The sequence below is a fragment of the Gopherus evgoodei genome, chromosome 10 (genome assembly GCF_007399415.2).
Source record: "Gopherus evgoodei ecotype Sinaloan lineage chromosome 10, rGopEvg1_v1.p, whole genome shotgun sequence".
Taxonomy (NCBI): Eukaryota; Metazoa; Chordata; order Testudines; family Testudinidae; genus Gopherus; species Gopherus evgoodei.
Window position 1 is genome coordinate 66,242,999 of NC_044331.1, and position 12,908 is coordinate 66,255,906.

The 12,908-nt window shown below is 42.5% G+C and overlaps 1 protein-coding gene across 1 annotated transcript; it reads left to right on the forward strand.

The window, feature by feature from the left end:
* The first annotated feature begins 507 nt into the window (after positions 1–507).
* Positions 508–12,704, forward strand: NTAN1 (N-terminal asparagine amidase). The gene is made up of 10 exons (XM_030578391.1): positions 508–2,507; positions 4,637–4,739; positions 4,824–4,889; positions 6,049–6,157; positions 7,403–7,476; positions 8,134–8,187; positions 9,387–9,440; positions 10,234–10,331; positions 11,428–11,541; positions 11,727–12,704. The coding sequence occupies exons 1-10, from the start codon at positions 2,310–2,312 to the stop codon at positions 11,904–11,906; spliced, it is 1,050 nt and encodes a 349-aa protein (XP_030434251.1). The 5' UTR covers positions 508–2,309; the 3' UTR covers positions 11,907–12,704.
* Positions 12,705–12,908: the final 204 nt, after the last annotated feature.

A 12,908-nucleotide genomic window follows, 5' to 3' on the forward strand; every position in this document is an offset into this window, starting at 1 on the left:
GCAACTCCACAAGTCTGACCTTTTGTTTAGACTCTTATTTGTTAGACTTTCAAGACTTGAGTATTGGGTGGGAATCAGAATAGACTTGACACATGCAGATGCTTGCAAAACATAGACTTACACAAAAATAAATGGAATCCTGTATGTGATCTAGCCACTGGAGGATGACACAGGATGTGGTAGTATGGGTTTCAGAAGCACCTGATTTGGCATGTTCCTTCTGAAGGACTGTGTGATGATACTGATGAGGTGTAGACTTTGGATGAGAGAGAGGTTTGGGGATGACATGCCAAAATTAATCTTCCTGTATCTATAAATGAACTGGTTATTTTTTGTTTGTTTTGTTTTAAATCTCACCCCCTTCTGCTGTCATTCCAGAACAATAAAAAGAGAATTGAATTTGAAATCAGTTGCCTTATCTCCCAACATAAAAGTACTCATCTTAAGCAACAGTAAGGAAAGAATGGTTCCAAAGTGATTGAAAGATTGTATTCTTCCCCATGACACCAATGGCTTTGTCAACGTGTTGGATGAACTCAGATATAAGACTTTTTTCCAAATATAATGCCAGTTTTTTTTCTGGCTAACATTGCTAAGTCTTGTATGTGATCTGGGGATTTGCGCATGTGTGTGAGATATATTTTTTTATTAGCTCTAGAAAAATATTTGCTTTGTCCTAGACCCATATTTTGGGACATCTTGAAGATTGTAATGTTAAAAAAATGAGCACATATTCAGTTGTCCTAGTTAGTTAAACAATCAACACCAGACCTTTCAGGGTGTTAGACTGTCAGGGATCTTCTGTGTAAGCAATATTTTAACAAGGGGCACCCACATTGTTTCTGTGTCTTAGTCTGTGATAAATCCCTGATTAGGGCTATGTGTGATCACAAAGACTATGGACACTGCGTTCTCTTTGCTTGTTTTTCCCATTTATGCTTTTATAACCATAACAAAAGGAGGCAACAACTCTTAGCTAATAAGCTTATTAAGCTGCACTTTTTCTAGAAGTTTTTATACTTTGCTGGGCAAAATTATAGTGAGAATACTGAGCATACAGCTGGCTGGAAAATGAAAGGGGGAGTCTGGTTTTTCTCCCAACATCTTTACATTTTCCATTCAGGTCTAACTAGCAATATATATAGCCCACTGCTTATCATGTGGCATATGATGTAAGGTCTGTGTGTGTCTTTTGAGAAGGATGTCAGTTTTGGGGATCTGTATCTCTGGGAAATTAATTGAAAATACATGACATGTAGTGTAGTCAAAAGCAAAAATGCCTCTGCAAAAGTATTTTTATGAGAGCTAGTTATAAGTAATCTCTGCCAGAGATTTGTAGTAGTATCCAGAGAGGGCTGATATCATCTCATTTCCTTCACTTCAGTTTGCTGACAACAGTTTGAGGGACTCTTCCAGTACAACTCATAATTTAATAATTACGTCTGATTCCGCTGACTTTTGTGGAGAAAGAAAAAGTAGATTTGTTTAAGACTTAAATGAATTAATGCAATGTATGTCAGACCACAGTATCACTTCCCAGCCTGTACAAAGTCTGACTTGGGCCATTAGAAGTGAGGACTGTGATGTGAGTGCTGCAGATACCAAGCCAGTGCATAGGAAGTGGGGGCTGATTGAAAGTACCCAGTTTTAAATAAATATTTCTGAATATACCTCAAGCAATTAATTATTTACTGCTTTTAAGGTATGAAACTGTTAATTTGACATAATGTGCTAAATTTTCAGCATGGATCTAACTACCCACAAAATGTGTGGATGCGAAAGGAGAGAATCTGTATGTGCGAGTATATCTTACTGCCTCTTCTTATCTAAAGAGAGGATTTTTACATGTACAAATGGATGGGCCCACACATTCAGTGGGCCTCTTTTTACTGGCCTGCTGAAAATTTGGTTTGATGAGTATTTGTGGCCTGCTTGCGTACTTGATGTAACTCTTCATGAGAGAACTAAAACCTGCTGTCATGGGCAGATTCCATGATAGGCCCCCTGTAGTTTCCATTAGAGATGTATTATTTTAAATACAGCCCTTCTGGAGTTCAGTACTCCCTGTCCTGGAGGTGGACATTCAGACAGATCTGCAGTTGTCCTAGCTGTGAACCACACATTTCTTCAATCCTTTCTGGGGTTGTAAGTTTCACTTTAAGAGGGGAGAGTACCTATGCTGACGTGGTCTAACGTGCATCAGTATCTTTTTCTTTCCCCGCCCTTAGCTGAAGTCATGTTTGCAGGCTCCTGCAGCAGACCCTCCCGCTGCTTACACAGAACTACTCAAATCCAAACCAGGCTTCTGCATGCGGACTACATCTCCCAGAACCCCTTGCGATGTCAGCCCATGCAGCCTCCCCTCCCAGCTGGCTGCTATCGGAAGCAGTCCGTCCAGCACCCTCAGGAGCGGACGCTTCCCAGAGATGCCTCTGCTGATTAACGGGGATCGGATCGACCTGGCCCAGTCGCCGGGGGAGGTGATCCGCACCTACCCGCACCTGGAGGTAAGAGGACGGGAGCTGCACTGGCAGGGCTTGCAGGGCAGCCCCAGCGGGGAGGCAGGAGGGTTGTCGGACTCCAACCAGGAAAGCTGCAGTGCCCAGTTGGAGGGACTAGGTTTGTACCAGCTCCCGAGCTGGGCGGGGTGGACGGGAGGCCCCTCTCCTCTAATGAGAAGTCCAGAGCCTGTTGGCTCTGACGGGAAAATGGGGAGTTTACCAATGTCACATGCAACTTCTCAGGTAGGATGGGGGTCTATACGCCTCTGTGTTTGGTGCTCTCAGTGGGCTAAATGCCCTGGCACAGATATATGCAGTGTTGTCGCCATGTGGGTCCCAGAATATTGGAGAGAAAAGGTGGCAGATGTAACATGTTTATTGGACCAGCTTCTGTTGGTGAGAGAGACCAGCTCTCAAGCCAGACCTTCTCTCTGGCATAGGGTGCTCTTGGTTGTTGGAGGCATGCTCCCCCCTCCCTCCCCCAGTGTGGGGTGCTGGGTGGGAGGGCAGAAACCCTGATGTGGCGCCCACATGTTGGAGGTATAGACATCCCAGCCTGTGGTGTTCTTGGGGGGCCCAAGAAGCTCTGATACAGGGTGTTCTGGCATGGGCAGTGCAGGGGCATAAATGTCCAGCTATGGGTATTTGGGGGGGGGGGTCTTTATGCATCATCAAGCAAAGAAAAACAAGCAAACAAAAATACAAAACAAAAAAAGCCCAAGCTCCATTTCCCTCCCCCTTCCCATACTAGAGAGTGCTGTCCTGTTATAGCCACTGGAAATGGAGAACCCCTAGTGAATCATCAAGTCCATACCATGTACTAACATTTCTGGCTAGATTCTCACTGAGCCCCTGCAGCTCCCAAATCAGGCTATGCATAGCCAGTCTTAGACATTGCTAGAACAAAACAGACTCAAGTTTGTCATTAGGTATTAAACTAAATCAGAGTTGAATGGTGTGTGTGGTCAGCTTCAGGAAACTGAGTACTCAGTAACAGTTTCGTTTATGGGAAGGAGGGTTACGTAATGTTTGTGGAGCGTAGATGAGCAAATATCACTTAGAATCTATCCCGCTACTGCATTCCAGCTGGTGGGAGGAGTTTCTTACCAGCTAAAGAAATGAACATAGTGTTTGTGCTCCTACTTCCAAGACAGCTTCTAATGGGGAGACCCAGAGTCGTTTGAGTAATCCAGGGTTTGCTAGTACAATAGACTTTGGTTCATTCTCCAAATAGGAGGCTTATGTATGTTAATTCTCTAGTACTAATATAATAATAATAAAGATTTATAATGAATGAAATAATCAAATAACTTGATTACTTGTACGTTGTTTTTGATTATTTTGTTCATATCTTCTGGTAATTTATCTCTAGATTATGATTACCTTCCTCACCCTGAACAGTACCTTCCTCCAGAAGGCATCCTTTTGACTTTAGCAGTACTGCTCATGTTGCATCATGCGATTTGGTGTGTGTGTGTAAGGTTATCGCAGTCAAGCCTTAAAAATTATCCTTTGTGAATGTCTCTTAAAAGCATCCAAGACAACAACTATAGGGAAGCTAGTAGGTCCGACTTAAATATTTAACTATTGTAGTCATAGCAGTAGACTGAGCACAGGTCTAGGAGCCAGAAACTGCCAAGTTCAGCTCTTGTGCTAATTGATGATTATGTGGCCTTGGTCAAGTCCCTTTCTTTTTCTGTCTCTCCATTTTTAAAATGGGGATGACAGTCTCTTTGTGTCTGAGGTGACGTGAAGATTAACTGGTTACTGTTTGGAAAGGGCCTCAAGGATGTAAAATACTCTTCTTTCTTGCCACCTACCTCTTTGGGGGGTCAATGACTTTTATAGCCTTCTTCCAAAACTCATGATTGTACGCTTGGCTGTTATGGAAACCAGTCACTCAGGTCCGCTGATATCCAATCCAAGTTCAGAGTCTTTGGCCTTCCCCTTGTTACTGAAGATGTAAAACACCATGAAATATAAGTATTTATGGTCAACCTCAGCCTTCATGGTCTTCCCTGAATTGCCACCGGATTCCCTTTGTTTTCCATAGGCCTGGTTGGGTCAGTGTCCATTCTAGTACTTGCTGTACCTGCTCTTTCAGCCATTTTAGTCTGAGTGCAATTTATTTACAGGAGAAAGCAAGAGTTCTAAGAGGCCAACCTGCTCAAACAGTGGGACCCAAAGGACTTCTATACATCCAGCAAAGAGAGTTTGCAGTGACCACCCCTAAAGATGGTACGTGGGGATGCAATAATGTTAGCTATTGAAGCAACAGGCATGATGGTCAAATTCTTACTGTATTTCTCTCCTTTAAAACAGGTTCTGTGTCCATCCTTGGGTCTGATGATGCAACTACCTGCCAGTTGGTGGTGCTCAGACACACAGGTATCATAAAGGAAACCTGGACCATGAGATGCATGTTTCTCAAATAATGGCTGTGTAATAACTGTTACTTCATATGGAATTTCCACATTTGATGTATTGAGCTTGCACTGGGTGTCGTAATTCATTTATTCTAGTTTGCATGGGTCAAGTTTTAAGAAACAGATCTTGCTATTACCAGCCTGCATTACCTTCGGCAGCATACACTAGAGCTGAATGTTTACTTTGACCCTTAGACCACAGGAGTCTGGTTTGTTGGTTAAGTAAGTGACTTGTCTAGTGTCATACAGTGACTCAGGGCCTGTCTATGCCAAAGAATTTAGATCGATCCAGCTTTAGACTGAAAAATCCACCCCCTTGTGAAACGACGTTAAACTGGTCCAAGTCCCAGTGTAGACAGCACTACGTCAGCAGAAGAATTCTTCCATTGACCTAGCTGCTGCCTCTTGGGGAGGTGGATTACCTATGCTGAAGGAAGAACCACTCCCGTTGGTATAGGTCAGGGGTTCTCAAACTTCAGTGCACTGTCACCCCTTTTTGACAATAAAAATTACTACACGACCCCAGGCCGGGGGTCCAAAGACCGAGCCTGCCTCAGCCCAACTGACCTGGAGGGTGAAGGAGGAGGGCGCAAAGCTGAAGCCCAAGGGCTTCAGCCCCAGGCTGGGGGCCTGTAACCTGAGTCCCAGGCTGAAACCCTCACACTTTGGGGGGTGGGGCTCAAACTATGGCTCGGACCTGGGCCCCAGCAAGTCTAAGCCAGCCCTGGTGACCCACTGTGGGATCCTGCCCCACAGCTTGAGAACTGCTGGTATAGGTAATGTCTGTGCTAAGTGCTGCAATAGTGTTTCAAGTGTGGACAAGCCCTTCGTGAGAGATGGGAATGGAACTCCTTCTCTTGCTTTTATGAAGGCAGCACAGGAGACCTAGTGGTTTCAGCAGGATATTGGGAATCAGGAGACAGAGATTCTGTTCCTGACTACACTGCATTTGTGTGATATCAGACAAGTCACTTCATCTCTTTTAGTGCCAGTTTCTCCTCCTGTAAAATCTGGATGCGGTTTATCCATTTTTATAACCTACTCTACAGAATGACAAAGGTTTTGTTGCTGTTGTACAGAGCTGTGGTCAGGTAAATGTTTCCTTATTGCCTGCCTTCCAGGGAGTGGGGCTACCTGCCTGACGCACTGTGATGGATCCAACACACAAGCCGAGGTGTCGCTGATTATGAGTGCAGTAAAATCTTTCTCTAATGACACAGAATGCGGAAGGTCAGCTCTGCTCTATTATGTCTTGTATACGGTATTTCACAGCTGTGTCTGTTGTGTGTAAGGCAGAAAATTCTAAATGTGATCATTTGGGGCTCAGATAAAGAATTAGCGCCTTGTTGAGCCAGGGCAGGAAAACACATCTCAACAAGGCACTGTTTCCACAGTGATATTTTTTTGCCTATTGGCATTGTTATGGATTTAATAGTTTCTTGCTCTTGATTTACTCAGCACCACTGATGTTTGTATGTATATTTTATTTTTGTAGTTCTCTTAGCAGTGATTAAATTAAAAGCATGATTCTGCTTTGAATAGTGTGTCTGTAAAACTGCCATTGTGAGGTTCCATGTTTATTGGGTCTCAGTGATTTCCATCTCAAATGTCCCTAGTTTCACAAAGGGATTTTTGCTTTTTTGATTCTGTAAACTCATTCTGGGATCCGAGTTAATCTGGAAGTTTCTGACTTGCACATAAAACAGTAAAGATTCTGAATCAGAAATTAGTTATAAATTCTGTTGCTGTTGTGGGAGCCAGAAAAGAATCCAGCTCAATTCCTTTTGATTGTGTTTACTCCTGTTAGACCTGTAGAGGCAAAACTTGGTAAAGTTGGCAGCAGCAATGCTGAATACACCTAATCCAAGACTTACTTGGAACACCTTAAAGGAGCCTGATTTTCAGCTGGTGACTACTCAGCACTGTCTAAGAATTGAGTCCCTTTACGGGGGTCCCCTGAAGTTGGATACCTGAAAATCACTAGTCACTTTTGAAGAGCTTGGCCACAGAGAACAGACCTATAGAGTGAAAGAGGAGCCATATGTACACACCCATCTCACCAAGACCCCGATCTTAAGGCTTGAGTGAGTTGTAAGGAAGTCACTGGAGTACATTTAATGGATCTTTGTTGAGAAGCTTAAAACACAGCTTTGTAATTTAAGGTCCAGTCCCGTGAGGAGCTGAGCACCTATAAATCCCATCAAGCTCAGTGGCAACTTCCCATGTTCAGTGCCTCTCAGATTCAAGTCCTTCGTTTGTGCTGCTCATCTGATATTCCCTATAGTGTCTAGAACAAAGAGGTTACTCACATTAGGTCATGAGGTAATGCACAATCAGCTGACGCATGTGACTACAATAAATGAGCCTTCTCTAATGATCACTGTACAGTGTGGGCTGGGGATTGTATTGAAAAGCTATTCACATTGGGATGCCTTTTTAATTGCTGTTTCCTGTTATTCCATCTCTATTTGTTAGGCTGGAAGTTCACCTAGTTGGAGGTTTCAATGATGATAGGCAGTTATCACAAAAACTTACTAATCAGCTTCTTAGTAAGTTCACATTTTTTCCATTCTCATGTCCAAAAACTAGAATTTTGGCTGGATTTGGGCCAAGTGTGTGTGTGTAACTTTAATCCTCAATTATACAGTAGAGAAAATCTTGGATTTGAGTTTTTCTCCATTTGGGAATTTGAAGTGCAGCATGTGTTTATACATGGGGGTGGTGCAGTGAGATGATTTACACATGGACTATGCTGTATGATCTTGGGCAAGTTGCTTCTCTCTCTGTACCTGTATTTACCCATATATAAAATGAATATTACTAATGAATGTACCCTGCTAAATGTGTAACAAATTAAACCTGAGACCACAATCCCAGAGCTACCTTAAACAAGTGCTTGTAAAAGGCATAAAATGTTGATAGAACAAGGCTTTCTCTTTAACAACTTTCTGCCCTTGCCAGTGGCCAGTTGTGTAAATTACTGTTATATAGAGTAGCTTTCTCTTTTATAAGAGCAAGATATTGAGACATATCTGGAAAACATGCACTGGTCCATTATCTGTATAAAAAACAATGGAGTGGGAGATTTCCTGCTGGTAATGAGGGCCTGATGTCTAATCTGCAGTGCACAGCATTGCTATACCCCATAGTTTCCATGGCTTGACATGAGTCAGTTTTATACCTTGCTGCTACTGTTGTTGCTGTAGGAACGTTTGATCTCCAGCAAGATGATGTCCACTTAGTGACTTTCTGTGTGACAGGTAAGAGTTTTAATGTTTTCCCTTTTGTAAAAGTATGTTTAGTCTTTGAAATAAACGTGAGGCTCTTCATTTTAGGAGAGACAACCTTTCGATCCGGCCTGTAAGCTTTGTGAGTCAGTGAGCTCTAGGCGCATGAGAGCTTACTGCCAACAGTGGGTTTTGCTGCTGTATACTGATCTGTTCATTTTAGTTGGGTCCTCCAGAGTCGGTATTCTGGAAATAGTGATTTACCACAGCAGACTGCAGGTAGGGCAATGGCTAGAGCTTCTCTTCCCAGAAGTGCTATGGCAACTGGCAGTTTTTAGTAGGACCTGTGGAAATAGCTGAAATATTTCACTCATGTGGTCCTGTGAGCACTCCAAATTGAAGACGTTTGTGTTTCTGCTGGGAAGGAAACCTAAACCCATCTGGGATCAGTTGACATCTAGATCTGCCTCCTGCATTTAGTGTGTATGTTTTGTCAGTATTGCAGCAGACAGATGAATGAAGTGTGCAGGAGCCTAGAAAACACATGCCCCAAATTATTGATCTTTTATCATCCTTGTCCTCTGTCCCCTCTTCTTTCCTTTTTCCTCCATCGTAGCCAATTCAAGTCTGATTATTTTTGACGTCTCATGTTCAGTGAGAACACGAGCTGTATTTTCACACTGGCTGTAGCGTAAACCTTTGAAACATGGGATCATTACAGCTGTATGGTTTTGGCATGTGAAATTGAGGGCCAGTAGCTTTGGCTAGAGCCAGTCATGGTGTGAGCAGAAGAGTTACACCTTTCCCATGCTGCCCTTGCCAATGCATTTTAGTCCTGAGCAGCTGTGTCATTCCCAGGCCTGTTAAGATGTGAATGATTTTTGTGGTGGTGTGATTTTATATAGTCTGGTTCTCTTCTGGGGGTAAATGTTCACCAAAGATAAGGATTAATTCAGAACTGGCATAGGCAGTCCGCCATTCTTCTGAGATGGAATTACCCTGACTGTCTGCATTTGTCCTGTGTACCATGATAAGACACTTCACTTGAGTTAAACAAGGATATGAACCTACGTCTCCAGTTCCCTTGTGGCTGCTTTATGCTGCCTGTCCCACAACTTTTTTTTTTTTGGTAAAGTCTGGGCACCTCCCTGACTAAAGCTAAACTAATGCTGCTTAAAAATAAACATGCTGACAATGGCTGGATTATTTGACACATGTTCTTTTTGAAACAGAATTAAATGATAGGGAGGAAAAGGACAATCATTTTCCAATCATTTATGGAATAGGTGAGTACAATGCATCGTGTACAGAATACTGTTTTAAACTGGTTGCTGTTCAGACTTGTAAAGGTAACACACTGGCCAGCCAAGGCTAATATAGAAGATCTAAAATACCATGGTGCACAGATCAGTGTAGCTCTGATGCTAACTCTGGTAGGACAGGGCTGCTGCTAATACTACTCAGAGACTGGCTTTGCTAGATGCTGAAGATGTACTGCTGCTTGGGAAATGCCTGTTGAAAGGGTCCTCTTGGTCAGGAGCATGTGTATTTCTTTTTCTTTTCCTTTTAATGAGATCATAGAGCCCCAAGGGTTATTTCATGGCGTTTAGCTGAACTATTGGCCTGCAGTGAACTAGACCGCTCATTCCTTTGCCTTTTCTGTTTGGAGACTAACTCCTTTCTGATGGGTGTAGTTGATTTTGTTCTCTTCCTTCGCCCCCCCCTCCCCCAATTACTTTGTTTGTGATCTTTATACCATTATAGGAATGAAATTTGTCCAAAAATTGTATTCCTATAGTGGTATCTTCAAATTGACCATATTCCTTTAAACTTTCCTCGGAGCTGCTAGAAACCCAACCAAATAGCACTGTGAAAATACAAGTGAACCAGAAAGTGAAACTTACCAGACATGTTTCTCTGTCATAGTCTTTGATATTAGTGTCTGATAGGTTCTGAAATTCACCTTTGTCTGTGCCAAAAAGCGCTGTTGGTCTGGAATGCTGTTTGTGGGGGGATGGACATTTTAAATGTCGTCATTAGCTGGTTAACTGTGTTTTATTCCAACCATTTTCTCCCCAGCTGTGAATGTTAAAACAGCAGAGATTTTCCATGCAACTTTTCCAGATAAGGGACCAGATGAGGTTTTGCGTTCAGCTCGTATATTAACAGGAGCACCAGTGAGTGAAAACATATATATATATTTTGCGGGGGGGAGGGGGAGGCACAAGAGAAAAATACTCTTGATATTTTGTCTGTGTCAGAAACTAATAGTTACTCCTTAGGGAGAAATTACTCTAATTATGATAAAATACTGCCAGTTTGTGGTTGTGTAATCAGAGACGAACACTGAACATACCAGCCAATATCTGTACTACAACAGCTGCTGGTACCTGGTGGAAAACTTTGACAAGTATTCTATTTGGAAACAAGGACAGACTTCAGTATTTGTATTACAATAGCTCCTGGAGGCCTCAGCTGAGATCAGAGTACCACTGTGCTAGGTGCTGGAGTCAGTCCCTGGCAGATGAAGGGTGAGAGAGGCATAGTGGTGTTAATCCAATTTTATAGACCTGGAATTGAGGTACAGAGACTAAGTGACTTGCCTGAGTCATGCAGGAAGTCTGTGGCAGAGCTGGGAATTGAACCCAGCTCTCATCGGTCCACACGATCTCTCAGATGCAGGTGTGCTATATAAAGACACTGCTTTCAGCCAAAGGCTAACGACTTCAGTAAGAAGACACTCACACAAGGAAGTAGTTGCAGGATCTTGACCCATGCCTACTAAACCATAACAGGGGAACACCCTCTACTGTCCCCAGGATCATGGTGTAGAAGCAGCTGGAATCTGAGTTTAAGGTTTACCACTTAAGGTCTTGAGCCCAAAATTCTGGCACAAAAGGCTATTTAGCCTTTTCTATAAGTGCAGAGCAGCTGTTTTGTCCAGTTGTTTGGTTAATTCAGGGCAGAGTAGGAAGGGAGAGTTGAATGTGTAGCAGCATTGCAAGGTGGACAAGGGAGCTGAAACAAGACAAGCAGTGAAGGAGAGGTAGATGGCTGAACAGGACAGGAGCAGGGGACACTGAAGAATAGCCTGTGGCCTAGGACAGGAGCTGCAGTTTGTTGCATATCAGAGGGTGGGGGAAGTAGTTGTGGAGCCAGCTCTAAGCTCATTCCCCTTCATGGCATGGTTGGCTCAGTGTGATAGAGGGTTCAGTTCACTTACTGCTGCTCAATTTCAATAGGGAAACCCTCAAAGTCTGTTTCGTGTTACAGATGACTAATATTTATGATGCAAAGACAGAGCAACTCCATATTGGACCTTACTTCTGGATGCCTTTCCCATACGTGGACTTGTGGTTGGAGCAAGATGATAAACAGATATTACAGGTAACTGAAGTTACAAAAAGGGGTTTTGTATTAGCATTCTGTCAGCCCTGATTGCTTTTCTGTGCATTGTTGAAAGGGGGGGTGCATTTGTCTAGGTCAGAAATTAAAGCTAGAGGCACCAGTAGCCATGAAATGTTCTTATCCATCTACTTAGAAATAGCTCATGACACCGTCTTGTTTTTCAGAATCTTTCCACATCGCCTCTGGCTGAACCACCGCACTTTGTTTCCCACCTTAGATCCACATTGCTATTTTTAAAAGAGCATCCCTTTCCCGCTGACTCCCTGTTTCCTAACAGGAAACCTCGACTTTATAAAAAGACCGAAGAAGGTTTATGGGAGAGAGTCTGTTTGGAAACGATTTAACGTTGAGGCAAACACTGGAGGATGCACTTTGGGAAAGCACCGCCTTGCCAAAAGTGTGGCCACTTTGCTGCAAAGAGCATCTTTCTGAATCCATGTTGGCCAAATCCCCTGCTGTCCTTGAGATCAGACTAGCCTTGTTTAATGCTTTTCAAAGTAATATTTTTGGCAGCGGTGCATTTGTTTGCACTGTTACTTACTTAAGTCCGTATTTTCTTTTTTACAGATTGGTCCTTAAAATTGTGCCCTTCCCCCATTTTTACTTTTGGTGCTAATCTGTTGTATATTAAGGTCTTCTGCAAAATCTGTCTAAAGAGATTTAATATGCAGTTGCCCTTTCAAGAGTGCTTTTTTGAGCTGGGACTAGGTGTCCCTTTAAATACAATTTAAAGTATAATGTGTATACTAACTTATTCACTGGTAATTTGGATTTTTTGAGAGAGAGAGAGAGATTTCTTTTAAACACCCAACATTAAGTCCTTCAATGAATAAATAAAAAAGAATAAGTTTTGGTGATATAGATGAGATTTTTCAGTAGTTGGCCAGGGGGCTTTTCTACACTGAAAGATATTATCATTAACCCTGCACCACTGATTGCTGAGCATAAGCCTTGAAAGCACATTTGTTAAACAGTGCCATTTTACCACTGCTATTGGAGTAATAGTGTATGATTCAGTACAACTCTCCAATTCTAAAAGTGTCTAGAATTAATCTTTATATTCACTAAAACAAACTGGAGATGTCACTAAACTTTGTCACTGGGCATTGTCTGTTAAAATAAACATTAAACTCAAATTTTCACTAGTTGAGTTGTTTGCTTACTTTTTGCATTTCTCTGAAGCTTGGACAATGGAAATAAAATAGGCCAAGATGCTCACTCACTGCTACATTGTTTGGGTTGCAGAGAAGACAGGAAAAGCTGTAACTTTGCATGCTGTGGGTGGAGTTTAAGAACATTCTTGGAAATTTCTTCTATGCAGATTGCTGCTTTTTTTTTTTTTAAAC

Excerpts from the sequence above, each read along its gene's own strand:
- NTAN1 (XM_030578391.1), top strand. The coding sequence starts at position 2,310 with ATGCGGACTACATCTCCCAGAACCCCTTGCGATGTCAGCCCATGCAGC. Across the intron at positions 8,188-9,386 it reads AGTGACTTTCTGTGTGACAG|AATTAAATGATAGGGAGGAA; the intron begins GTAAGAGTTTTA and ends TTTTTGAAACAG. Across the intron at positions 11,542-11,726 it reads ATGATAAACAGATATTACAG|AATCTTTCCACATCGCCTCT; the intron begins GTAACTGAAGTT and ends CTTGTTTTTCAG.